The 26508-nt window shown below is 40.0% G+C and overlaps 2 protein-coding genes across 4 annotated transcripts; one reads left to right on the top strand and one right to left on the bottom strand.

Moving 5' to 3' along the window:
* Positions 1 to 121: 121 nt before the first annotated feature.
* Positions 122 to 19803, top strand: trpm5 (transient receptor potential cation channel, subfamily M, member 5). Of its 3 annotated transcripts, none has more exons than XM_028472949.1 (26): positions 122 to 274; positions 3473 to 3540; positions 4423 to 4579; positions 4682 to 4862; positions 5026 to 5192; positions 5263 to 5440; positions 5554 to 5618; positions 7054 to 7239; positions 7791 to 7890; positions 8363 to 8481; positions 9608 to 9835; positions 11130 to 11273; positions 12122 to 12245; positions 12328 to 12473; positions 12962 to 13074; positions 13168 to 13269; positions 14178 to 14436; positions 14895 to 15013; positions 15085 to 15217; positions 15305 to 15479; positions 15557 to 15725; positions 16598 to 16776; positions 16839 to 16971; positions 17426 to 17498; positions 18531 to 18621; positions 18702 to 19803. In XM_028472949.1, exons 1-26 carry the CDS (start codon positions 248 to 250, stop codon positions 18758 to 18760), a joined length of 3495 nt encoding a protein of 1164 aa, XP_028328750.1. In that variant the 5' UTR covers positions 122 to 247; the 3' UTR covers positions 18761 to 19803. The 3 variants fall into 3 exon arrangements, with proteins under 3 accessions (XP_028328750.1, XP_028328740.1, XP_028328730.1); XM_028472939.1 differs by having other exon boundaries at positions 9488 to 9835; positions 18714 to 19803; XM_028472929.1 differs by having other exon boundaries at positions 9488 to 9835.
* traf6 (TNF receptor-associated factor 6) lies at positions 19140 to 26201 on the bottom strand. Its single transcript, XM_028472975.1, has 8 exons — positions 26125 to 26201; positions 24486 to 24790; positions 23410 to 23560; positions 23175 to 23333; positions 22992 to 23063; positions 22259 to 22336; positions 21873 to 22181; positions 19140 to 20428 (listed from the first exon to the last, which is right to left on the bottom strand). Exons 2-8 carry the CDS (start codon positions 24788 to 24790, stop codon positions 19829 to 19831), a joined length of 1674 nt encoding a protein of 557 aa, XP_028328776.1. The 5' UTR covers positions 26125 to 26201; the 3' UTR covers positions 19140 to 19828.
* Between the last annotated feature and the right edge of the window lie 307 nt (positions 26202 to 26508).

The raw sequence follows: 26508 nt of genomic DNA, 5'->3' as shown, positions 1-26508 counted from the left end.
GGAGACATTTTGTGTGTTGTGGTTTGAATCCACCTGTGTGAACAATTAAGGACCAGAACACATCAACACTGTGAGGACTCTGTGACGCACACACGCGTGTTTGTGTGTGTCGGTGAGTGATTTGCAAAATCTGCTCATCATGCAAAGTGTGCGTGTGCGTGCGCTTGTGTGTGTGTGTGCGCCCTTCCTGGTTGTGTATATTTGAGCTTTGAGCTTCTGCAGAGAAGCTTTGAGGACAAACTCAGCCATGAAGGAGCCGCAGGACACACAACTGGTGAGTTTATCATTCTCTACACTCACTCACTCACACACACACACACACACACACAAAGACACATCTATGATTTAACAGGACACATCACATATATACATATATGCATACATGTATAATAATAATGTATAACTAATGATTAATATACAGAAATATATGGATCAATACATATTAAATAAATGATAAATAGAGCTGTGCTTTCAAGCTGAGTACATCAATAAATAATGAAGAAATAACTAAATAGATGGATGATAAAAAGATAAATAAATACAGAGATTTAAAAATATATTAATGAATAAATAATTGAAAAAGTAAGTGGATAAATAACCGGCTAATAAATATATAAATTAAATAAGTACATTGATAAACAAATGACTGAAGAAATAGATAAATATAGGTAAATAAATGAACAAATAAAAGACAATTAACTGAATAAATAACTTCCTGTAGTACATGGATAAACGAATAACTGCATAAATACATAATGAATGAATAAATAAATATACGTTAATAAATAGATGGATAAATAAAATATATTAACATTTCTGTTGGAGTCACTAAATAAATCAAAAGAAAACTAATGAATAGATGATTTTAATCATTTGTGTGTGTTTTTATGTTGTAAATAATAAGAATAGTAAGAATAAATCTATAAATAAATAAAAAAAACAAATACAAGTAAAGCTTTTATTTGTGTTTCCCTCATTGACTGAATGAGTTGATGCTGAAACTGATACAAACACACACACGTGCACGTTAATGTTCTATAAGTTCATAAACACTGTGTACATATAGAAATAAATGGCGCAATAAAATGTTTGTAGCATGTCTCATATATTTATGTATTTGCTCGTGTTTGGAGTTAAGGGAAAAAAAAGGGTGATTTTGTGTTTTTATAACTTTGGTTTGTTTTTGGCCAAAGTTTAGTCAGTGACTTATTTATTGTAATTTTTTTTTTTTTTTTTTTTTGTGACTGATTTGTCGTTTAGAAGAAAATCTAAAGTTTGTGTTGGTGTGTTTCTCTGCTTTACATAGAAATGAGTGTTTGCATAGTCAGCAGCAGTTTACCTACCACAGCCTTAATTTTATTCAAATCAACACTCACACACTCCCAGTGGGAGCAGTCAACCAATCACAGTCATTTATTATTATCACTTGACAATTTTTAAAGTTTAATGTTCAAAAAAATTTTGTTAACTTATTAAAGATCAAAGATTTTATCAGTTTGTCCAGACAATTGTTTTATTATTCAAACTCCACATTTTGTTTGTTAGTGTCATTAGAATTAATTTGGGACAAGACAATAATTACATTTAAAAAATCTTTACATAGAGATTTAGTTTTTTGTTTATATATATAGATATATACACACGCACACATTTATTTTTATAATACAATATCAAGTTTGTTCGTATGAAAAAAGCATATTTAAATTTATTTATTTAATTTTTTACCTACAGTATGTGATACAGTTATTCTAAGTATTTATTTACCGTAAATTATTTTTTTTAAATTGATATTTCTATCCAAACTTATAAAAAAAGTTATTACCAACTATTTAAAAAAAAAAAAAACTAAATTTAAAAAAGGTATTTTTAAAAATTAAAAAAAGTAATTTAGTTTTGTTGAAAAATGACGATATTATATGTTTACACAATATATAAAAAAGGCTCATAACACACACAAAGTCACAGAAAACTACTGTATAAGTCGATCATATTTAGAACTAATTCATTTGAATAGAATTAATTCATTAACGTGTTATTTCTGTTTCAGCCTCAGGAAGGAAAGACTTTGCATTTAAAACCAGACGTGAATCTGAACTGATTTACATCAACCACAAATACACACCCAAAGCACCTTTCACCTGCTAACACACACACACACACACTTTACATCTGAGGTGAGCGCGGGAACATCAGAGACCCTTTACCTTTGCAGGTGTTCATTTAACACGTGACCTGAACAATGTGCACGTGTTCTGTTTAAATACAGTGTTAGTTTAAGGTTCATTTATTTTTTAATTATTGTCAATTTAATGTTAATGTAGTTTTTAGTTTGTATTAATTCTGTGTTTTTTTGGTTATAATTTAGTGTATATATTCTGTTTATATTCAGTATGAGTTCATTTAACACTGTCGGTGTTACACTAGAGTGTTATTCATGATAAGACGGGTTAGTCACAACATTTGACTACCAGCCCTATTGTCCCTGGTCATTCCAATAATCCAAATGATGTGGCCCAAACTCCCCACTCCTCTTAAAGTTCCACAGTGGATTCCATCTGAAAGTTCTGAGTTCTGAGAGTTCGGCCCCCTCCATCGATGACAAGCAGATTCCAATGATGCTTCCATTGTTGTCTGAATTTGTGATAAATCAGGAAAGTACCAGTTCCAATCAGCAGAATTCCTGTTATCATAATTCAGTCTGGTCTGGTGGACGTCTTCCACATCCTCAGGACTAACAAACTCCCATTGCCCGTTTCCTTGTTAAGAAATTCTAATAGAGTAGAAAAACCAGCAGATCCTATTCCATAATTTTGGTTTTTGGATAATTACAGCGAAAGGGAAATGTAAGAGCCATAAGACAGAGACAGCAGACATAACAGCAGGGAGAGTTAGGGAGGGAGAGTTAGGGAGGGAAAAGTGGGAAGCGAAGAGAAATGCAACTACCTCCACCCAGTAGCAGGAATGTTAGATCATAATGATGGAATGATAACACACATTTTAAAGAATCTCAGTTTGTGACTAAGTGGAAAGAAACAGGATTTAGCGCAGTGGTTCCCAATCTTTTTTGGATCGTGACCCCAAGAATTTCTGTCGACCCTAAAGACATTTTTTTTCGAGAATTAGTTTTTGACCATGTTTGAGCTCAGATAATAATTAAAAGATTTCTAAGATCTATTTTTATTTCTCAGAAATTTCAGGCGGACTCACTTGAACTCCAGGCAACCCCACATGGGGTCCCGACCCCAAGGTTGAAAAACAGTGATTTTAGTGGGTCCTGATTTAGATTTATTTTTATAGTTTTTATCATTTCCAGTCATCTCGCACCTGAGGTGTAACCAAGACTGACACTTTATTTGTTAACTTCTCTCTCTCTCTATCTCTAGTGCCGTTGCGTGCCCCTAGAAGTACACAAACCCCCTATTGAGAAACACTGTGTTAAATACACACTGACCTCTGATTGTTTGTTTCTCAGGGTCTGATCTCCCCTCAAACTCGATGTCTGAGATGTGGAGACATTCTGGAGTGGTCTGACCAGCACAGGTTTGTGTGTGTGTGTGTGTGTGTGTGTGTGTGTGTGTGTGTGTGTGTGTGTGTGTGTGTGTGTGTGTGTGTGTGTGTGTGTGTGTGTGTGTGTGTGTGTGTGTGTGTGTGTGTGTGTGTGTGTGTGTGTGTGTGTGTGTGAGAGACACGTTCTCAACCTTAGGGTTGGGATCCCATTTGAAAATTTTTTACCCTTTTTCTGCAACTCCACCAAATTTTCCATATTTTAACCTATTTTCATCACTCTTTCTTGCCGTATCTTTGCTCCTTTTAATGCATTTTGCTACATTTCTCCCATTTCTGACACTTTTCCATCACATTTCAATGCCTTTTCTGCACATTTTTTTCACTATCAAGACATTTTCAGCACTTTCCACCACTTTTCCACCTAATGTCACATATATTGACCCATTATTGTCACTTTTAACCTTTTTCACCATATTTAATGCTTATTTTTGCCAATTTAACCATATTCAAAATTTGCCATGGTCATTATTTGCCAGTTTAAACTAATTGTTCCAATATTGACACTTTGAACCCTTTTTTTTCAGTCTGTTTTTATCCACTCTCATTTTTAACTTTTAACCAATTTCTGTGGTTTTTAAAATTCCATTTCACCACCTTTTCCACCATTTTTGGTCATTTTAACCTATTTAATTTCTGATCAAAACAAGTATTTACATCTTTAAGATGACTATATACTATGGCCCAAAAAGCATTTAGCATTAGCATTAGATCTTTGAGAATCTGATCCATATTCACGTCAAATTGGTTCTGTGAGTGAAAAATCCTCAACCAATTGTGAATTGATTTGTTAAATCTGATTGGTACCTGTCTCTCTGTGTTAGATGCTGAGATGAATAAGTGTTCTGTGTCTGTCAGAGTCCTGCTGGGCTGCTCCTGCTGCTCCACCCTGGATGAGACCCTGGAGGACGCGGCCCGAGGCTTGGCCGGGAAGATGAGGAGGGACAAAGGTCACTGGGCCGCAGGACGGGTCGGAGACATCGACTTCATCGGACTCACCAAGACCCGAGGAAAGGTCGGAACCCGTCAGAGCCAATCAGAATCAGAACCAACCAGAACCAGTAGCATCATGTGAAGGAAGAGAGAACACATCATGGACCATAGGTTCTGCTCTCAGTTTGTCAGGGTCAGCAGTAACGCAGAGCCGGTGCTGATCTACCAGATGTTAACGGAGGAGTGGGGGCTGTCGCCTCCACATCTGGTGGTGGCTCTGGTTGGAGGAGACGAGGTGGCCCAGATGAAGCCGTGGCTCAGGGACACGCTGAGGAAAGGTCTGGTGAAGGCAGCGCAGAGCACAGGTAATTAAAGCCCATAATTCATTGTGTTTTATTTATTTTTCCTCCAGTTTGTGTGTTTTTTCTGTTTTTTAATCTATTTTTCTGTCCCTTTGTGTGTTTTTTGCTGTTATTTTTGTGTATGTATGCCATTAATGGTGCCCCGCGGCCTGTGTGTGTTTTCCAGGAGCGTGGATCTTAACCAACGGTCTTCGTTTTGGTATCACCAAACATTTGGGCCAGGCGGTGCGTGACCACTCCCTGGCCAGCACCTCTTCCAAAGTGAGAGTGGTGGCGATTGGCGTGGCCCCGTGGAACATGATCCACAACCGGGAGGCTCTGCTCACTGCTAAGGTGAAGGCGTGGCTAATGGCGGCAGGTACAGGTACAGGTGCAGGTGATCACCCCTCTCCCTCTTCCTCAGGTGGACGAACCAGCATCGTACAAACCCCAGGACCTCCCCCACGGCTCCGTCTACTCCCTGGACAGCCACCACTCACACTTTGTTCTGGTGGAGGAGGATCCAAACAAACCAGGTGCCACCAGTGAGATGAGGGTGAAACTACTGAAGCACATCTCACTGCAGCGCACGGCGTACGGAGGTAAGGAGCTCATTAATAACGCTAATCAATCAGGATCAGAATGGAGGCACGTGATTGGACAATGTTGGTGTTTCTAAGGTGTTACCGTGCACATGTTGGTGGTTGTTCTACAGGAACAGGAAGTTTTGAGATCCCCGTTCTGTGTCTGTTGGTCCACGGGGAACCCAGAATCCTCGAGGTACGATATACGTCATTATTTATATAATCAATATATATATATACATTCAACAACATGTGAGGGAGGGGCTGAGTATTAATCTTATCATCAATCACTAAAAACCTGAAAAATACAAACTTTCTGACTCGTCATCACGTACATCAACAACCTTAATTTATTTATGTCATATTTACTGAAGAATACCAGCATACACCACTGTACCAATTAAAAACCAGTATAACCATTAGAAACCAATATAACCATTATAAACCATACACCAGTTTAACCATTAGAAACCAGTATTAAACACTATAACCAATATGAACCAGGATAAACCAGTTTAGTGCTAAATGCTACCTAATAGGGATGTAATGATTCACTCAACTCCCGATACGATTCGATTCACGATACTGGGTTCACGATACGATTCTCTCACAATTTATTTTACAAAATGGGTCTGTAGACAAATATTCCTCTATTTTTTGGGGGGAAAAAAACTATAAAATACTGTACTATTTTCCTTTTATATTTAATTGTCAAAAGAATCCCTTGATAAACTATTCAAAACAATGCAATTTAACTAAAAATAAATCTTGAATGAAATAAATAAAGGAATAATACAAATGAAGAAGAAGCCTATTCATTTAAATTCTTGTTCTATAGTAAACAATGCAAAACTGCATAATAGTTTCTTTTTTTGTGCCTTAACAATTGGACTTACAAAAAAAAAAAAACAGTCTGCACTGTATTTACATCAGATATTTGTTTGGACCAGCAGAGGGCGCTGGTAACACAGTGGTCGGTTGGCATGCAGCTAATCTAGCAGTGAAGAAGAGAAGCTATGCTAGCACACAGAGCTAATAGAAAAACGTGACTTTTACAGATATTCACGTAATTTACAGATATTCTTTCGGTGCTAAAGGGGTAAGGAATCATTTATGAACATGTTTAAGAGTAATTGGCAGCCAGAAAGAAAGTAGTAGCAGATTTTGCCCGCCGCCTACACTTTTAGACAAGAAGGATATATAGCGCCCTCTGCTGTTTAAAAAAGGTACTGCGATTAAACTTTCAGAGCATCGATGTGAACCGTGATACCTGAATGAATCGATTTTTAACTGCCTTACGATTAATCGTTACATCCCTACTACCTAATGCTAAATGCTACTGCTAACTAGTCACTTCTCAACGGCTGGAGAGTGGCTACAGTCTGACTGCTTCATCTGTCCCTGAGGGGGCGTGGCCTCACTGTAGAGCAAACCCTGTCAAAGATCCTATATTCATGTAAGATGAACACCAACTTACATCCTCCTCATTCAGAAAAAGGTCTGGTTGCTCTTTCATTCAATACACCAGGTAAACCTTTCTTCTTTGGATCTGTGTTTCTTTGCTGAATTTGTGATCAGAATTTGTATCTATATTTTAATCTGTGAGGTAATCCTGAGTGTCCTCCTTTCAGAGAATGTGTAAAGGCATCGGGAACTCCACGCCGTGGCTCATCCTGGCCGGCTCCGGGGGTGTAGCGGACATCCTGGTTACGCTGATGAACCGTGGCTGCTGGGACTCTGACGGCGTTCAGGAATTACTGCTGGACACGTTCCCTAGTGCGCACCACAGCGCCGACATGAGGAACTGGGTCAAACTGGTGAGAGATGAGCGACGAGCACCCCCACATGTCTGAACAGTGGAACTACAGGATTAATCAATCAGCAATAATAAATAGGAAATAATGGAGAATAAATTAAATATTAAATAAATTATAATCAGATAAATAATATAAACTAAATATATATATATAATTAGAATAACTACAATATTTGCATTCCCTGAAGAAAATGCAAGTGAGGATGCAAGTGCTGGCCTGCATTAGCTTAGCAGCCACTATTCTAGCATTAACATTAGCATTAGAATTAGCCTAGAATTAACTTAGCATTAACCTAGAATTAACATTGACTAGTATTAGAATTATCCAAGAATTAGCTTAGCATTAATCAAGAATTAGCATTAACTAGCATTAGAATTAGCTAGCATTAGCTTAGCAGTAACTTAGCATTAGCATAGCATTTGTTATAATTAGCCTAGCATTACCATTAATCTAGTATTAGCATTAACTAGCACTTGCAAAATAAATAGGAATCATAGATTATAGTATTGATTATTAATGAGTAATGATGAATTGTGTTACCTGTGGATCAGATTCAGAAGGTTCTGGATCATGGTCATCTCCTCACCGTCCACGACCCAGAGCAGGAGAGCTCTGAGCTGGACACGGTCATCCTCAAAGCTCTGGTTAAAGGTAACACAACTATGAACGCAGCTACACACAATAATACACACACACTCACACACACTGACAGGAATAACCCTGGGATCGAACCCACAACCTCTCCACCAGGAGACCACCGCCCTAATAAACTTCCTTAAATTGAAGGCCTACCAACTATATTTAATACAATTAATGGATTTAAAACAGCCATTAGCTACACATGCTAAAGCTAACATTAGCATTGGCTCACTTGTTTTACAGTGAAAGATATGTTGTAAATGTGTGATATTGTCTCTAAAACATGTTGGTGAGAGTTTAGTCTGTGTTATAAATATATTTACAATTCAGAAGGTCAACTCTTCACAGCAGCTCTAGCCACTATTTTTTCACAACACCTGTTTACAGATTGATTTTGTTCTTCACAACATTATTGAATTTTTATTCTGAAGGAGTTTCAAGTACATTTTGTGTGTGTGTGTGTGTGTGTGTGTGTGTTCCTCAGCCTGTAAAAGCCAAAGTCAGGAGGCTCAGGACTTCTTGGATGAACTGAAGTTGGCCGTGGCCTGGAACAGAGTGGACATCGCTAAGAGTGACATCTTTAATGGAGACGTGGAGTGGAAGGTGAGCTCACATCTTTTCATCACACGTTCACGTTCTTAGAGAGGCTTCAAACCTTCAAACACTCACTGAAACCAGGTTCCATGGTGTGGAGGATGTCAGGTTCGTACTCATCCCCAATGGTCTTTCTAATGACGTACCATGTGCTAGGATAGCAATTAAGCTAGGAGTTAGCTGTTATTCAGCCGTTGCTTGGGATGGTCTAAAAATGGCGGCCTTCTTACAAGGGGGCTAACACTCACCAGCTAGCTTAAATAATGTGGACAACTATCACATCCATCACATTACAGAGTCGTTCTATGATATTTAACAATATGCAGCATGTTAGTAAATTAAAAAACAACAGCTGACTAGAATTTTTAAGTTTTATTGTATTTTTCATTATTGTAAAATGTAATTTAATCTATATTTTATTTTTCTTGACTTTTTTTTACTAATTCGCTGTAAGTTTTGCATATTGTTGATATTCTCACCGTGTTATGATTTGATAGTTACTATTATTATTATTATTATTATACAGATTATTTCCATGAGTTGAAGCTGGCTGCTGTGTGCTGTAAGCCCAGTGTTTTTCAACCTTGGCGTCGTGACCCCATGTGGTGTCAACCTGGAATTAAATTTGGGTCACCTGAAATGTCAAGTAATTGATAATTTTTAATATATATATATATATATATATATATATATATAATTATTATTCTTTTTCAAATTAATACAACACACAAACTCAAACTGTATTCTGTACTTTTACTTTCATTTTCTGCACTAATCCCATGTCTCTGGTTTGGCCAAAAATGTTTGATATAAAAATGCAGTCAAGACCCAAAAAAGGTTGGGAACCACAGTGTTAGCCCCTGGTAAGATGGCGGCTGAATGGCGAGGGTCATGCCCTGTTCTTCTGGTTATTTCTATGATCCAAACACTGTTGGATTAGCATGTGATCTGCTTTGACTGGTGTGTGTACAGCTGACACTGTATGGATGTTATGGTAACGGATGTACTCGTGCAGGCCTGTGACCTGGAGGAGGTGATGATGGACGCTCTGATCAACGATAAACCTGACTTTGTGCGTCTGTTTGTGGATAACGGGGTGAACCTGGGTGAGTTCCTGACCTACGGCCGTCTGCAGGATCTCTACTGGTCAGTGTCTGAGAAGAGTCTGCTCCACAACCTGCTGCTCAAGAAGTACGAGGAGAAGCAGATCCTGCTGGGTGCCGCCCGCTCGGCTGGGCCCCCCGTCCACCACCCCCCCGAACAGGGCGACCGCAAGCCACGCTTCACCCTGTACGAGGTGGCCAAGGTTCTCAAGGACTTCCTCCATGATTCATGTAAAGGATTTTACCAGAAGATTCCTGCAGTAAGTCACACCTTCATCATCAGGAAGTTCAATCATCTGTTCCTTAACTGTTCATTAGTTCATCTGTTTATTGTGACTGGATCGTGACGTTATTGTGACATGGCCATATCCTGACATTGTCTTAACGTTATCATGACGTTGTCGTAACGTTATCGGGATGTTATTGTGACATAATTGTGACATGTCGTGACCGTGTTGTGACGTGACGTTATTGTGACATGACTGTGATGTGATCGTGACCGTATTGTGTCGTCATCGTGACATTATAGTGATGGTATCGTGGCGTTATCATGACATTGTTTAGACATTACAGTATCATGACATTATTGCGACGTCACCATGATGTGATCGTGATGTATCATGGCGTTATAGTGACGTTGTTGTGTCGTTATTGTGATGTTATAGTGACGTTATTGTGTCCTTATTGTGATGTTATAGTGACGTTATTGTGTCCTTATTGTGATGTTATAGTGACGTTATTGTGTCCTTATTGTGATGTTATAGTGACGTTATTGTGTCCTTATTGTGATGTTATAGTGACGTTATTGTGTCCTTATTGTGATGTTATAGTGACGTTATTGTGTCCTTATTGTGATGTTATAGTGTCGTTATTGTGATGTTATAGTGACGTTATTGTGTCGTTATTGTGATGTTATAGTGACGTTATTATGTCCTTATTGTGTTATAGTGACGTTATTGTGATGTTATAGTGACGTTATTGTGATGTTATAGTGACGTTATTGTGATGTTATTGTGATGTTATAGTGACGTTATTATGTCCTTATTGTGATGTTATAGTGACGTTATTGTGTCGTTATTGTGATGTTATAGTGACGTTATTGTGATGTTATAGTGACGTTATTGTGATGTTATTGTGATGTTATAGTGACGTTATTATGTCCTTATTGTGATGTTATAGTGACGTTATTATGTCCTTATTGTGATGTTATAGTGACGTTATTGTGTCGTTATTGTGATGTTATAGTGACGTTATTATGTCCTTATTGTGATGTTATAGTGACGTTATTATGTCCTTATTGTGATGTTATAGTGACGTTATTGTGTCGTTATTGTGTCGTTATTGTGATGTTATAGTGACGTTATTGTGATGTTATAGTGACGTTATTGTGTTGTTATTGTGATGTTATAGTGACGTTATTGTGATGTTATAGTGACGTTATTGTGTCGTTATTGTGATGTTATAGTGACGTTATTGTGTCGTTATTGTGATGTAATAGTGACGTTATTGTGTCGTTACCGCTAATGTCTTCCTCTGTGTGTGTTTAATCTTCAGGAGCGTCCATCGAAGGGTCGACTGTTTCACACCCAGAAGAACTTAGCAGAGATGGAGGAGACATGTGAACATCCATGGAGGGACCTGTTCCTCTGGGCCGTTCTACAGAACCGACAGATGATGGCCAACTACTTCTGGGCCATGGTTTGATCACTAATCAATCACTGTCATTGCTATTGATCTCATTAAGACACACAGTTGCACTGCAGCTCTGCTCAAACTGGTGTCCGTGTTAACTGATGACTGACTTCTGAACACAACCAGCTCACACTCACTCAGTCACCATCTAAGACTATCACCAGCTGATTTATAACACAACTGGAGTTACTAAGCAGCAGTTTGACTGCAGTATCAGAGTGAGAGACTGCTAACTAGTGCTAACTGCTACTGCTAACTGATGCTAACTGCTGCTGACTCTAGGGAGTTATACTGACTGTGAGGGGTTATACTGACTCTGAGAGGTTATACTGACTTTGAAGTGTTATAGTGACTCCAAGGGGTTATAGTGACTCTGAGGGGTTTTGAGGGGGGTTACAGTGACTCTGAGAGGTGATACTGACTCTGTGGGGGGTGTTTTAGTGACTCTGAGGGGTTACAGTGACTCTGAAGTGTTATAGTGACTCTGAGAGGTTATAGTGACTCTGAGAGGTTATACTGACTCTGAGAGGTTATACTGACTCTGAAGTGTTATAGTGATTCTGAAGTGTTATAGTGACTCTGAGGGGTTATAGTGACTCTGTGTGGGGTGTTATAGTGACTCTGAGAGGTTATACTGACTCTGAAGTGTTATAGTGATTCTGAAGTGTTATAGTGACTCTGAGAGGTTATACTGACTCTGAAGTGTTATAGTGATTCTGAAGTGTTATAGTGATTCTGAAGTGTTATAGTGACTCTGAGAGGTTATACTGACTCTGAAGTGTTATAGTGATTCTGTGTGGGGTGTTATAGTGACTGTGAGGGGTAATACTAAGTCTCCTGGTTGTGTGTACCAGGGTCCAGAGGCGGTTGCTGCTGCTCTCGCTGGCTGTAAAATCCTTAAAGAAATGGCTCGGCTGGAGTCGGAGGCGGAGTCTGCTCGTAGCATGAAGGAAGCTAAGTATGAGCAGTTTGCTTTGGGTGAGTGAAGGTCAGACAGCAGCTCTGAAGGTCGAGTAGGTAGCTAACACACTAGTGAGGTTGTGTATCATGTGTGTAACAGACGTGTTTGGCGAGTGCTACTCCAACAGTGAGGACCGGGCCTACGCTTTGTTAGTGAGGAGAACTCACTGCTGGAGTAAATCCACCGTACTCAACCTGGCAACCGAGGCTGATGCCAAGTCATTCTTTGCCCACGATGGAGTTCAGGTACCACAACTTTAATACTTTTAAAGACACACAAAATATTAGAGTGAACACAGTGTTATTTAAACTTTATACTGAATTTTATGGAAATCACAAAATTTATTAACATTAGTTTTGTTTTATTATCATTATGATTTTACTAACTGGTCATTATGATCATTATGAATGAAAGGTTTTGGCGCCCCCTGTTGGTACATATTGGAGGTTTAACTGAGATGAGAATGATTAAAGTGCAGGAAAGGGAGATTAGTGATGTTGTTGGTTATTGTCTTAGTTTCCATGTTGGTATTTATTAAAAAAGGAAAAGTTTCATCATTTAACACATATTTATTAATATTTTTGAGAAAAGTAGGAACTAAATAAACTCTGAATACAGATGAGTCCCAGTTTTTAAGCTGCAATTATGGAATTAATAAAAAAGGTTAAAAAAATAAATAGATGAAAACTATAATAAATGATTTGTTTGTTTGTTCATCTTGGTTCACCCTCAGGCTCTCCTCACTAAGATATGGTGGGGGGCGATGACCACGGACACCGCCATCTCTAAACTGGTGGTTTCTTTCTTCTGTCCTCCACTCATCTGGACCAACCTCATCAAGTTTAGGTCAGACACACACCTTCATTATTAGTATTTTATTATTAATATGATTATTATTATTATTGTTACTATGATCGTTGTTGTTTGTTGTCATCGTAGTGAGGAGGAGCTGGATAACCGCAGTGGAAATGAACAGTTTGCAGAGCTGGACAGTTTAGACACAGAGAAAGCTTTACTGCTGACTGACGACGACGATCCTCTGTGAGTTAATAGTTTTATGTTTGAAATTAATCTACTTTAAATTATTAAAGTAACGGGTTAACCTTCCTTTGATTTAAAAACATCAAAATACATTAACAGGTTGATTTCATATGATAGAAATCAATTTACATTATTTTGTCTTATTGAAATTACTTTGATATGAAATCACGACTCATCACTGATGGGTGTGTCCGTGGTGTGTTCAGGGTCTCATGTGTCTGTGGTGCGTTCAGGGCCTGATGTGTGTGTCTGTGGTGCATTCAGGGCCTGATGTGTGTGTCTGTGGTGCATTCAGGGCCTGATGTGTGTGTCTGTGGTGCATTCAGGGCCTGATGTGTGTGTCTGTGGTGTGTTCAGGGCCTGATGTGTGTGTCTGTGGTGCATTCAGGGACTGATGTGTATGTCTGTGGTGCGTTCAAGGTCTGATGTGTGTGTCTGTGGTGCGTTCAGGGTCTGTTATAATAGTCTGGTCCTGTAGAGACACTTCTCCTGGGGACCCAGCGGCCCAGAGCTGTGCGTTGGTCTGGTGTGTCGAGGGTGCGTTCAGGTTCTCTTCTATGTGTCAGTGGTGCATTCAGAGTCTGTTATATGCGTCCGTGGTGGATTCAGGATCTGTTATAATGGTCTGGTCTTGTAGAGAGGCCTCTCCTGGGGACCAGAACTGTGCGTCAGTCTGGTGTGTCTGCGGCGCCTTCAGGGTATCATATATGTGTTTGTGGTGCGTTCAGGGTCTCTTATATCTCTGGTCCTACAGAGACGCCTCTTCAGGTGACCTAGCCACCCTATGCGTCTGTGTAGTGTGTCAGTGGTTTGTTCAGAGTTTCTTCCATGTGTCTGTGGTGCGTTCAGGGTCTCCTCCATGTGTCTGTGGTGCATTCAGGATCTCTTCTATGTGCCTGGTCCTACAGAGACGCCTCTCCAGGTGACCCAGCCACCCAGAGCTGTGCGTCGGTGTGGTGGAGGTTCCTCCTACGTCGCTGGAGGAGGTTCTGGAGCGCTCCTGTCACCGTGTTCCTTGGGAACGTCATCATGTACTTTGCCTTCCTCTGCCTCTTCACGTACGTCCTCCTGCTGGACTTCCGTCCTCCTCCTCCACTGGGCCCCGGGCCTCCAGAGATCATGCTCTACTTCTGGGTCTTTACCCTGGTCCTGGAGGAGCTACGACAGGTGATGATGGTCTAAGAATAGATTAGATTAGAGATACTTTATTAATGTGAGAACATTAGCTTTTAATCACGTTTAATGATTAACAAACAATGAAAACAACCATCTCCATTTAAACATGTGGTAATCAATGTTGTCTGGAAAATTTCAACAAGAAAAAACGTTCCAGGACTAATTGATGACTTTTTTTTACCATGACTCAGGAAGTCAGTAACTTAGTACTTTAAGTAAGCCAGTACTAACAGTAAGTAAATAAGTAACTAAGTATTAAGCTATGTATGTTATTCAGTAAACTTTGTAAATATGCAACTATATCGGTAACTCGTAAGTAACTCTGTAACTAACTAGTTAAGTAGCTTATAAATAAGTAACTGAGTAACTAAGTAACAACATTGTGTCGGAAAAAACGTTTCTTATAATATGATGATGATGTCAGCACTGTGTGTGTGTGTGTGTTCCAGAGCTTCTTCACTGATGAGGAGATCAGTATCCTGAAGAAGTTCAAACTGTACGTTGAGGACAACTGGAACAAGTGTGACATGGTGGCCATCAGTCTGTTTGTGGTGGGCGTGTCCTGCAGGTTAGCGCTAATGCTAGCAGCTGTGTGTGTGTGTGTCTGTGTGTGTGTAACTTCTCTCTGTGATTTCACAGGATGGTGAAACACACGTATGAAGCAGGGCGGACAGTCCTGGCCATAGACTTCATGGTTTTTACTCTACGTCTCATTCACATCTTTGCCATCCACAAACAGCTGGGACCAAAGATCATCATCGTGGAGAGAATGGTCAACACTAACTAAACAAACTAGATCTAGACTGTCCTCCTACTATGTATAGAGATGTTTGAGCTCTCTGTGGTGTTTGTTGTTTAGATGAAGGACGTGTTCTTCTTCCTGTTCTTCTTGAGCGTGTGGCTCATAGCGTACGGCGTAGCAACTCAGGCTCTGCTCCACCCCAACGACCCCCGCATAGACTGGGTGTTCCGCAGGGCTCTGTACCGGCCGTACCTGCACATCTTTGGTCAGATTCCGCTGGAGGAGATCGACGGTGAGCGGCAGGGGGCGGAGCTACAGTACAGAATGATGTTTGTTGGTCTGATGGTGACTTGGTTGGTTTGTTGTCAGCTGCGCGGATGCCTCAGAGTAACTGCACCAACGACTCTCAGGAGATCATCCTGGGACTGAGGCCGCCGTGCGCTAACGTCTATGCTAACTGGCTGGTCATCCTCTTACTGGTCATCTACCTACTGGTCACCAACGTACTCCTGCTCAACCTCCTCATCGCCATGTTCAGGTCAGTGGAATATCAATAATGAGATATATAAAGTACGTAGTAAAAAAGTCATGTACAATTCAGTATAACCAGTATAAAGCAGTTTAACCAATAGAAACTATTAGAAACAACATAAACGTGTATAAACCCTTAAAAGCCAGTATAAACCAATATAAGCAGTATACAGACTGGGAGAGTTGGACAAACTCCATCAGCAAGTCCAGCTTCACTGCTGTTCTGATCAAACTGGCGTCCATGTTAACTGATGACCAGCTAACACTCAGACTTAGTCACCAGTTAACGTGATCACCAGCTGATTTAGAACACTATAATAATAATAATGGCTTGGAATTGTAAAGCTCTTTTTTGAGGAGACTCAAAGCGGATACAGAAACCATTATTCATTCACACCAGTCATACCGGTGATGGTAAGCTACATTGTAGCCACAGCTGCCCTCGGGCATGCTGACAGAAGCGTGGCTGCCATTTCGCGCCTACGGCCCCTCTGACCACCAACAACATTCATACGAGGCAATGTGGGTAAAGTGCCTTACCCAAGGACACAATGACTTGGCTAGAGCGAGATTTCAAACTTCCAACCCTTCGGTTATTGGACAACCTACTCTACCACTGAGCGACAGTCGGCGAGGTCGCTCAGCAGCAGTTTGACACAGTGAGCTACTGCTAACTAGTGCTAGATGCTACTGCTAACTAGTCTCCACTCAATGGCTCGAGTTGTGCAGCTGAGTTTCTCTGCTCTATCAGTCTGTTTTTAACTTGTTTTCTTTGGTCTAATTTTGTGTCTTTCCTGAACTTAGCTGTTACTTTTGTTGTAATTTAGTTTGTTTTTGTCTCTTTTTGTTGTGCTGTTTGTGTTTCTCCTCCCTCTGCAGCTACACCTTCCAGGTGGTCCAGGGGAACACGGACATCTTCTGGAAGTTCCAGCGCTACAATCTGATCGTGGAGTACCACAGCCGCCCCGCCCTGGCCCCGCCCTTCATCATCATCAGTCACCTGTCACAGCTTCTCCTGAGCCTGGTCACTCAGCCCGAGTCCAAGCAGGAGCATCTGGGTAGGGGACACACACATACACACACTCCTACACAGGGACTAACACACTGCTGGTGCCCACAGAGCGAGAGCTTCCTGCTGGCCTGGACCAAAGGCTCATCACCTGGGAGACGGTGCAGAAGGAGAACTACCTGGCTAAGGTGGAGCGACATCACTGGGAGAGCAGCGAGGAGAGGCTCAAGAGCACCTCGTCAAAGTAAGACATGCTAACAGACCTGCTAACAGATATCCTAACACACATGCTAACCGACATGTTAACAGACATACTAACAGATATGCTACATGCCCACACACACGCTAACAGACACACTAACGCACATGCTAACAGAAATGCTAACAGATATGCTAACATACATGCTAACAAAAACACTGACGTACACACATGCAAATAGACATGCTAACACATATGCTAACAGACACGCTAACACACATGCTAACAGACACTAACACACATCCCAACATACAGTACTTGCTAACAGACATACCAACACACATGCTAACAACAGATATTCTAACACATGTGCTAACAAAAACACTAACAGACATATTAACACACATGCAAATAGATACTCTAACAGACATGCTAACACAAATGCTAACACACACAGGGATGGTTCACTGTTCCAATCCCTGCTGCTTTTATTTTGAAGGGTTCAGAGCTTGCTGAAGATCGTTGGTGGTGTTAAAGACCAGGAGAAACGTCTGGTCTCCATGGAGTCTCAGGTACAGACATGTTATCACATGACATCATGTAGGTGTGTGTGTGTGTGAGTAGTGGGTAGGTCAGGTTTAGAAGATGGACAGGCCCTAAAAAAACTTCAAAGAATAAAGTTAAATCCATGAGGAACTTATTTACATTTTAAAAAGATAAAATGACTTCTAGAGTGTGAACAGGGCTTCGACACAATAAATACTAAAACATTAGCATAATAAATGATTTCATATCTTCTGGTGCTTCTCCATAGTCGTGTCATGGGTGCAGCACCCTGAGCAGTGAGGCCCAGACTTCCACCTCGTCCAGCTCTTCCTGGGGACCCTGAGGTGTTCCCAGACCAGCTGAGAAACATAGTCTGTGTTGTAAATGCCCCAATAACATACTGTAGAGCAGAGGTTCTCAACCTTGGGCTCAAGAACCCATTTGGGGTCGTGAGACACTAGGAGGGGGTTCCCATTTGAGCACATTTTTGCTTATTTTTACACTTTTTCTCCAACTACACCAAACTTGCCATATTTTAACCTGTCTTCATCACTTTTTCTTGCAATGTTTTTGCTCCTTTTAAAGCATTTTTGCTACATTACTCCCATTTCTGACACCTTTTTTTGGCCAATTTTACCATATTCATGAACCCAGTTTTTACCACTTTTCCTCTCTGTTTTTGTCCACTCTAATTTGCAACTTTTAACCAATTTCTGTAGTTTTTAAAATCCCATTTCACCACCTTTTCTACCATTTTTTGGGGCCACTTTGAACCCAATTAACTGTTGTATAAGTTACTATAAAAACTCTCTGTATTATATCTAAGATGATACAACAGTTAGATCCGACCGAGTGATTTGATTGGACAACAGACACTGGGACTTTTTACACACGGTACCCCTCCTCTGTTTAGGTGTTCTAATAACCGTTAGGAAATGTTTGTGTTGCCATGGCAACAGCCTTCTCTCCCTTCCAGTTGTGGACCTGTTTTTGTGGGTGGAGCCAAATAATGATAAAATAAACAAATCCTAATCTCTGATGTGTGTGTGTGTGTGTAGGTGAGGTACTGTGGGGAGGTTCTGTCATGGATGGCTGAGTGTTTCTCTCAAAGCACGTTGAAATGTGGCAAAGACGCTCCCAGAGCTCCCAGTGAGGACACACACACATGTTCCTTTCAAAATAAAAGCTCTGACTGTGATTTCTAACTACATGCTCACTGTGATTGTCAGCGTCTGTTACAGGATCCAAATCTGAATTGTCTCCAGGTAAATCAGAGAAACTGAACTGATGGCAGAGCATGAGAACCGTGTTTTTATCCTTAAAATGTAAAGATGTTCGAATCCAAGAATTATTAATAATTAGTAATAATAAATGAGGAAACCAACATAGTAAAAAAATAAGAGATTAAAATATTGAATTAGTTAATCAATTTAAAGACCGCTGATTTTTAGAACAGTTTTTAAAAAATTTCATTTTTCTTTAGATTTTTATGGAATATTTACATCAAAACAATTTCAGTCAGTTTGAAACAAAGGAAATAAAACAGTGTGACAGAGCAGCGCAGTTACACATCAGAGTGATCAATAGTTTATTATTAATATATAAAACCAAACTTCTGTGTGAATATAACAGATTATCATTTGTTTTATTTTAGACTTTGAATATGTCCAGCTTCACTTATTGTAAAAGAAATGACTGAAACCATTATTATTGGTGTGTATGTGACTGACTAATCCACTGAGGGATCAATAAAGTTTCTTTATTTTTTTTTAAAGTGCAGCAGAAACTTATTTATTATCTTTTAACATTCGCTGCTGACAGGATTTTCAGAATAAATGCATTCAAAATGAGTCACTTAAGAAGCTGGAAGTGCTTAAACACACGGCTGTAGAGTCTCTTCTTCTATGGTGACAAAAACCGCAGATGTGGGATGTTTTTTAAGACCATTTCCTGTTTTAAAGTTTTTTTCTTCTTGCATTTGTTGTTTTTCTGTTTGAGTGCAATTGTGTGTAGATTTGTACGGAGTGACCTTAAATAATATAACCTTTTAATTTAATATTTGATAATAAACACACAGATGTAGAGTAGATTCTCTTCTTCTATGGTGACAAACTGCAGATGTGGGATTTTTTTTTAATGCCAGCTGCTGTTAGGGTCAGACTGGTCATCATGTTATCTTGTGACACTGAAAACATCTGATGTGGGATTTCCTGTCGTAGGTATTTTTTATGGGTTTTTCTTTCATGTTTTATCTGTTTTTTAATAAAGTTTTTTTCTGTGCATGTCTAGATTTGTACTGAGTGACGGGTTTCCAACCTTAAATAAAGTCTCCTTGTGTACTTTGTGTAGTTTCTGTTTAGTCGCGGTCGTCCGGCCCACGGGGCAGCACGGCCGGCCCGTCTCGGTGCTGCAGACTCAGGTTGAAGCGTGGCGTGACCTCGCAGCGTATGAGCAGCGTGTCGTTCTTGACGTAGCTTCGCTGGGCGAGCTGCGTCAGGTGCATGAAGGTGACGTAGCCGAAGCCCTTGGGGTTGCGGGAGAGGCTGGGCTTCTGGAAGGCCTGCAGGTCGGGCTTGGTCTCCATCACCTCCATGTGGTGCTGGGGGTCGGCCCCCTGGTCCAGGATGGCCAGGCGGATGGTGCCCTGGAAGGGCCAGCTCAGATGCTGGTCGAAGGCGCCCTGCATGGTGTGAACGAACAGGGAGATGAAGTTGGAGCAGCGCTGGGCGTTGGGCGTCTGTAGGTGGAGCCTCAGGCACAGCTTGTAGCCGGGGTGGCCCGTGTAGAACCCGGGGCTGTGCTCCACCACGGGAACCCCCGACTCCTGTGAGCGCTTGTGGATGGAGAAACTGCGTAGCTGCCAGATGTAGACGCCGTGACATTGTTGGGCCCGAAGGTCCCTGAGGCCCTCCTCCAGGACGGAGACCCTCTGACGGAGCTCAGCCAGCTGCCCCGTCTGTGAAGGAAGCACAACCCCTTCAAAATAAAATACTAAGACAGTTCATCAGCTGCCTCGTCTGTGGAGGAAGCACAACCCCTTCAAAATAAAATACTATGACAGAGCTCAGCCAGCTGCCCCATCTGTGGAGGAAGCACAACCCCTTCAAAATAAAATACTAAGAAAGCTCAGCCAGCTGCCCTATATGTAAAGGAAGCACAACCCCTTCAAAATAAAATACTATGACAGAGCTCAGCCAGCTCCACTGTCTGTAAAGGAAGCACAACCCCTTCAAAATAAAATACTAAGACAGAGTTCATCAGCTGCCTCGTCTGTGGAGGAAGCACAACCCCTTCAAAATAAAATACTATGACAGAGTTCATCCAGCTGCCTCGTCTGTGGAGGAAGCACAACCCCTTCAAAATAAAATATTATGACAGAGCTGAGCCAGCTGCCCTGTCTGAGGAAGAAGCACATCCCTTCAAAATAAAATACTGTGTCTAATGCACTCTATAAATATCCGTATACGATCAGACGTGAGCAACTGGTGGCCCAGGGGCCACATGTGGCCCTCGCTCAGATTTTATGTGGCTCCCAAATTTAATCACTAAAAAAACTTAAATAAAGTTCATTTTACTCAGAAAAAAAATGAAAACACAAAAATATACAAAATGACTTCATACACACCCTTAAATACTGCAAAATAACACAAAACAACAGAAAAATACACAAAGGCAACAAATGACAAAAATAACGCTCACTGAACGGAAAGGAGAGAAAGTATTTCAGGGTGAAGGTGAGGGGAAGGAGTGAAAGGAAAGTCTCTGATGGTAAATATGCAACTTAAACCTTAGAAACTGGATATCATTTATATTTTTCCCTTTTTTTAAGTGTACAATATTTAACTGATTTATTTTAGAAATGATTGAAATATAACAGAATGTTCAGCTGTCGTTTTATTTAGTTTTTAGTAGTTTCAATAAAAGGGCCATGATCGCAGAAAACATCACTTTCCTGAAAAGGAAAAATCAATCTGACTTGTTTCTTTTTTCTCTCTATTTAAAATAAAGACACAAAAATACCTCATGTGAATGTGATTCATGTGATTACAGAATTTTTTACTGTAAAACGAATGACTAGAAATTTTGACAAATATGTGCTGTAAATGAAGGCAGAGCTTCATCTGACTACATTCTAAATATGAAAAGGCTCTGGTACAAAGACTGGTTTATCTGATGGTGTATTAGCTGAACTGGTGATCAGTTTATCTGGTGACACGTCACAGCAGACGCATTAACTGATTCCCTAGTTGGAGGAAATTAATGGTTTAAGTAGTATTGTTTAGGGATCATATCACACATTTCTATGTGATTTTTCCTGTTCATTGATTGGCTGAGGGCCAAAAATGTCATAAAGCTGTTGTGATGTAATCTGGCGTGATTCTGAGGTGTGCGTTTCTCACCTGCGTGTCCTTGAGGATGATGAGCTCTCTGAGCTGGTGATCCTGTTTCACCAGACGAGCGTCCATCTCTCTCAGCCTCTGTGTGTCGTCTACACTCGGCCCCGCTGAGGAGTAGCAGCCGCCGCTGTAGCTCGCCCCCGCAGCCGCCGCTCGGACGCCGGCGTCGTCGCAGGAAACCGAGGAGGTGAGCATGCGCGGCGGTTTGGGAGCGGAGCCGTTCAGGCTGAGGCCTCGCAGGAAGTCGGCCATGAAACGCATGTGCATCTGAGTGAATTCCTGCATGTGCTGAGCCAGGTTCTGACGCTGCATCTGCATCAGACAGGAAGTAACAAACATCTGTCCACAAACATGCGTGTGTGTGTGTGTGTGTGTGTGTGTGCGCTCACCCTCTCCTTACATCCAAACATGCTGAAGTTGCAGGCGATTGGTGCTCGAGGACAGTCAGTGTCACAGTGAGAGTCCATCTGCACCAATCAGAGCGACACTTTAGTTTCAATGAGCCGTGTGTGTGTGCAGGGTTCTCACCAGCACAGTAGAGCGTATAAACCCCTACGCTGTGATGTCAGCCCCTACGCCGCCATGTCGGGCCCTACGCCGTGATGTCGGCCCCTATGCCGTGATGTCGACTCCTACGCCGTGAGGTCGGCCCCTACGCTGTGATGTCGGCCCCTACGCCATAAGGTCGGCCCCTACGTCGTGATGTCGGCCCCTACGCCATGATGTCGGCCCCTACGCCGTGATGTCGGCGCCTACGCTGTGATTCTGATCCTCTAAACCAGGGGTGGACAACTCCAGTCCTCGAGGGGCGGATTCCTGAGACTTTTAAATGTGTCCCTGCTCCAACACACCTGAATCAAATGAATGACTCGTTATCATGCTTCTGCAGAGCTTGATGACAACACAGTGGTTTCAACCAGGTGTGTTGGTACAGGGACACATCTAAAAGTCTCAGGAATCTGGCCCTCGAGGACTAGAGTTGCCCACCCCTGCGCTAAACTGTGATGTTACACCCTACGCTGTGATTTAGATTCCTTAGGATGTGATTTTAATCACCCACGCTGTGATGTCGGCCCCTAAAAAAGTCCTGGTGAGAACCCTGGTGTGTGTGTGGACACTCACCTGGTCTCTGATCAGGTCCAGCTCACAGTACTGACACTTCACACTAGCAAAGGGACACAGCTGCTCATGGAGCTGGAAGAAAAACAGAACTCTCAGCGCGCGCGCACACGCACAGACACAGACACACACACACACACACACACACACACACACACACACACACACACACACACACACACACACCTCCTTGTCCTCGAACACGTAGGAGGCCACACACTCGGGGCAGGTCAAAGGTCGTCGTGGACACTCCCGCTCCGTGTGTTCCTGGAGGAGAGTTATCTTCACTGCCTGGTCACACTGAGGACAGGGGACGGTGCTGAACTCACACTGAGCGCGATGAGCCTGACACACACACACACACATACATGTCCATCACACACACGACCTCCTCCGTCCACACCCACAGGTCGACTCCCACCTCCAGACTACGTAGCTCCATCTTGTGCGTACATCCTGGGTTGGAGCAGCGCACGGTCAGAGATAAAATCTCTCTCTTAGCGAAGTTATCAGGAAACAGCATGTCCTCAGACAGCGTCTCGTTGTCCACGGGACAGCGCTGTCCTGCATCGCTGCTCAGCACAAAAACACACGAAGAAGAAGTGAAAGAAACAACGCGTCACACACAGTAGAACACACAGCTGATAGAAATAGAGCTTTAGACACAGAATAGAAATTAAACAGTATAAAAATCCACAAACTGATCTAATGCATGAAAATAAATCAACAAATGAATAAATATGTAAGTGGGTAAAAAAATTTAAATAATATATAATAAATACATATTAAAAAAACATAAGAATATGTAAACAAAAATATATTTATAAAATAATAAATATTAGATATTAAAATAAATAAATACATATTAAATATATATATAAAATAAACAAGAATATATAAATAAAAAATAATATATAAAACAAATAAATATAAAAATAAAGAAAGAAAATAAATGAAATGTGATTATTATTAAGTAAATGAATATAAATACATAAATAGGTATTTAAATAAATATAAATATATAAAATAAGTAAACTTTTAAAAAGCAAAACATAAATAGGTATGTGGGTAAGTAAATCATAATACATACATAAAAATCAACCAATCAATATAGTAAAATGAAAAATAAATATGAGTAATGAAATATAAATATACAAAATAAGTTAATGCAAAAATATATTTATATATGTAAATATAATAAGAATATGTCTGTGAGTAAATGAATAAACAGAATAAAACAAATAAATGAAAATTTGTTAAAAAACTATTAAGTCAATGAATAGAAATACCTAAATAGGTATTTAAATAAATATAAATAAATAAGATTAAAATAATATATAAATATAAATTATTTAATACATTAATTAGTACAAATAAATTCATAAGTAAGTAAATACATTCAAAAACATTAATTAATAATAACAATAAATAAATGAACAAATAAATAATATGCATCACTGGACATAAAAACAAACACTCCACAGTTGTGTTTGGTACCGAATGGATTTCTCGATGCATGTCTTGCAGAATCGATGTCCACAGCGTGTCTGCATGGCGTTCCTCAGAGCCATGAGGCAGATGGGACACTCGTACTTCCTCTCCAGGGGGGGGTCGAACTCCACGTCATAGCCCTGCAGGGGGGTCGAGGAGGGGGTGGAGGCGGAGGAGTTCTCACAGGCGCTGCGGAGGGACTCGTTCTCCTTCTCCAGCATCGCAGCAGCACAGCCCAGCACCTCTCCCCCCACGGCCCCCTCACACACCTCAGCCTCTGAGCTCAGCTTATAGCTGTCAAAGGACGCCATCTAACACACACACACACACACACACAAAATATTGATTTTATTTTGGTACTTCTGGTTAATTGGCATATTAGCTAAATATTTAGTTTCACCTGTGATATTGAGATGTAATATTTGGATTTAAAATTAACATTTAGATTTTACATTTACATTAAACATTTGGATTCAATATTTAGATTTTACATTTATATTTAACATTAGATTTTCTATCTAAAAATGACATTTAACATTTGGATTTGACATTTAGCATTTAGATTCAACATTTACATTTAACATTTGTGGATTTGTTGGGTTTTTTCTTAATAATTTTGTATTTTGATAAGCGCTTCGAGATGACTATTGCTGTAATTTGTGCTATATAAATAAAGTTGAATAAAGTTTAAATGTAACATTTAGATTTAATATTTAAAATTTAGACTTAGATTTAACATTTAGATTGTATATTTAACATTTGTGGATTTGTTGGGTTTTTTCTTAAGAATTTTATATTTCCATAAGAGCTTTGAGATGACTATTGCTGTAATTTGTGCTCTATAAATAATGTTGAATAAAGTTTAAATGTAACTTTTAGATTTGATATGTAACAGACTCATATTTAACGTTTAGATTTAATATTTACATTTTAGACTCAGATTTAACATTTGGATTTCTGACTTGATTCTGATTCTCAAAAATCAGAATCAGAATGATAAATCTAACATTTATCATTTAGATTTAACATTTACATTTAACATTTGTTGGGATTTTTTTTTTTAAAAAGAATTTTATATTTTGATAAGCACTTCAAGATGACTATTGTTGTAATTTGCGCTAAAATAACGTTGAATAAAGTTTAAATGTAACATTTAGATTTGATATTAAACATTTCGATTTAGATTTATAATTTAACATTTAGACTCAGATTTTGCATTTAGATTTAACACTTACATTTAGATTTTAGATTTAGAATTAACATTTGTGGATTTGTTGGGTTTTTTTATAAAGAATTTTATATTTCGATAAGAGCTTCGAGATGTTGCTGTAATTTGCACGTTTCCGTATCAATAGACACTTCGTAGTATGTTGTCCTCACTGAGTGTGTAAGACATTTAAAATATTAGTTTTGTTATCTGGTTTGGATCAATCACTCCTGACTTAGTTTAATTGAATACATTTTGGATTTTAACACCTTAAAAACAAACAATTTAAATGAATGTCGCTGAGTTTGTAAGCGGAACTAAAACTTCTGCGCGGTTTAATGACGTAAAACACCGGAAACTGCTGGGAACGTTGTAACGAGTTAGTAATAAACACACAGAATGTGTGTGTGCGTGCGTGCGTGTGTTAATTTAACCCACCTTTAAAGACGGACACACACACTTTTGTGTTGTCACGCTTTTCCTGTTTCTCCGTCTTTTCTTCAGCTGTTTTTTGTTGGACGGTATTAATCATTACCGCCACCTAGCGGCAGTTAGTGGGAACTACAGGCAAATCTTTGCATTCTTCCGTTTATTGCTGCATACAGTGGCTGCTTGATGAAGATGGATTTATTGTGCACAAAGATAAGCCCAACATGAATAAATAAAAATAAAAATGACAAGTAATGAGAAAAAAAAATTATAAATAGTTATAAGTACATGTTTATTTTAAATTATAGATAATAAATAGACAAATAAGAGAAAATAGATGAATAAAGAGGGCAGATACCACAGCAATCTTCGAGAAATGAATCCCCCATGCTG

The sequence above is a fragment of the Gouania willdenowi genome, chromosome 3, assembly GCF_900634775.1.
Source record: "Gouania willdenowi chromosome 3, fGouWil2.1, whole genome shotgun sequence".
NCBI lineage: Eukaryota > Metazoa > Chordata > Actinopteri > Blenniiformes > Gobiesocidae > Gouania > Gouania willdenowi.
Note: the sequence above shows the minus strand (reverse complement) of the source record. Positions and strands in the feature narration are given on the sequence as shown.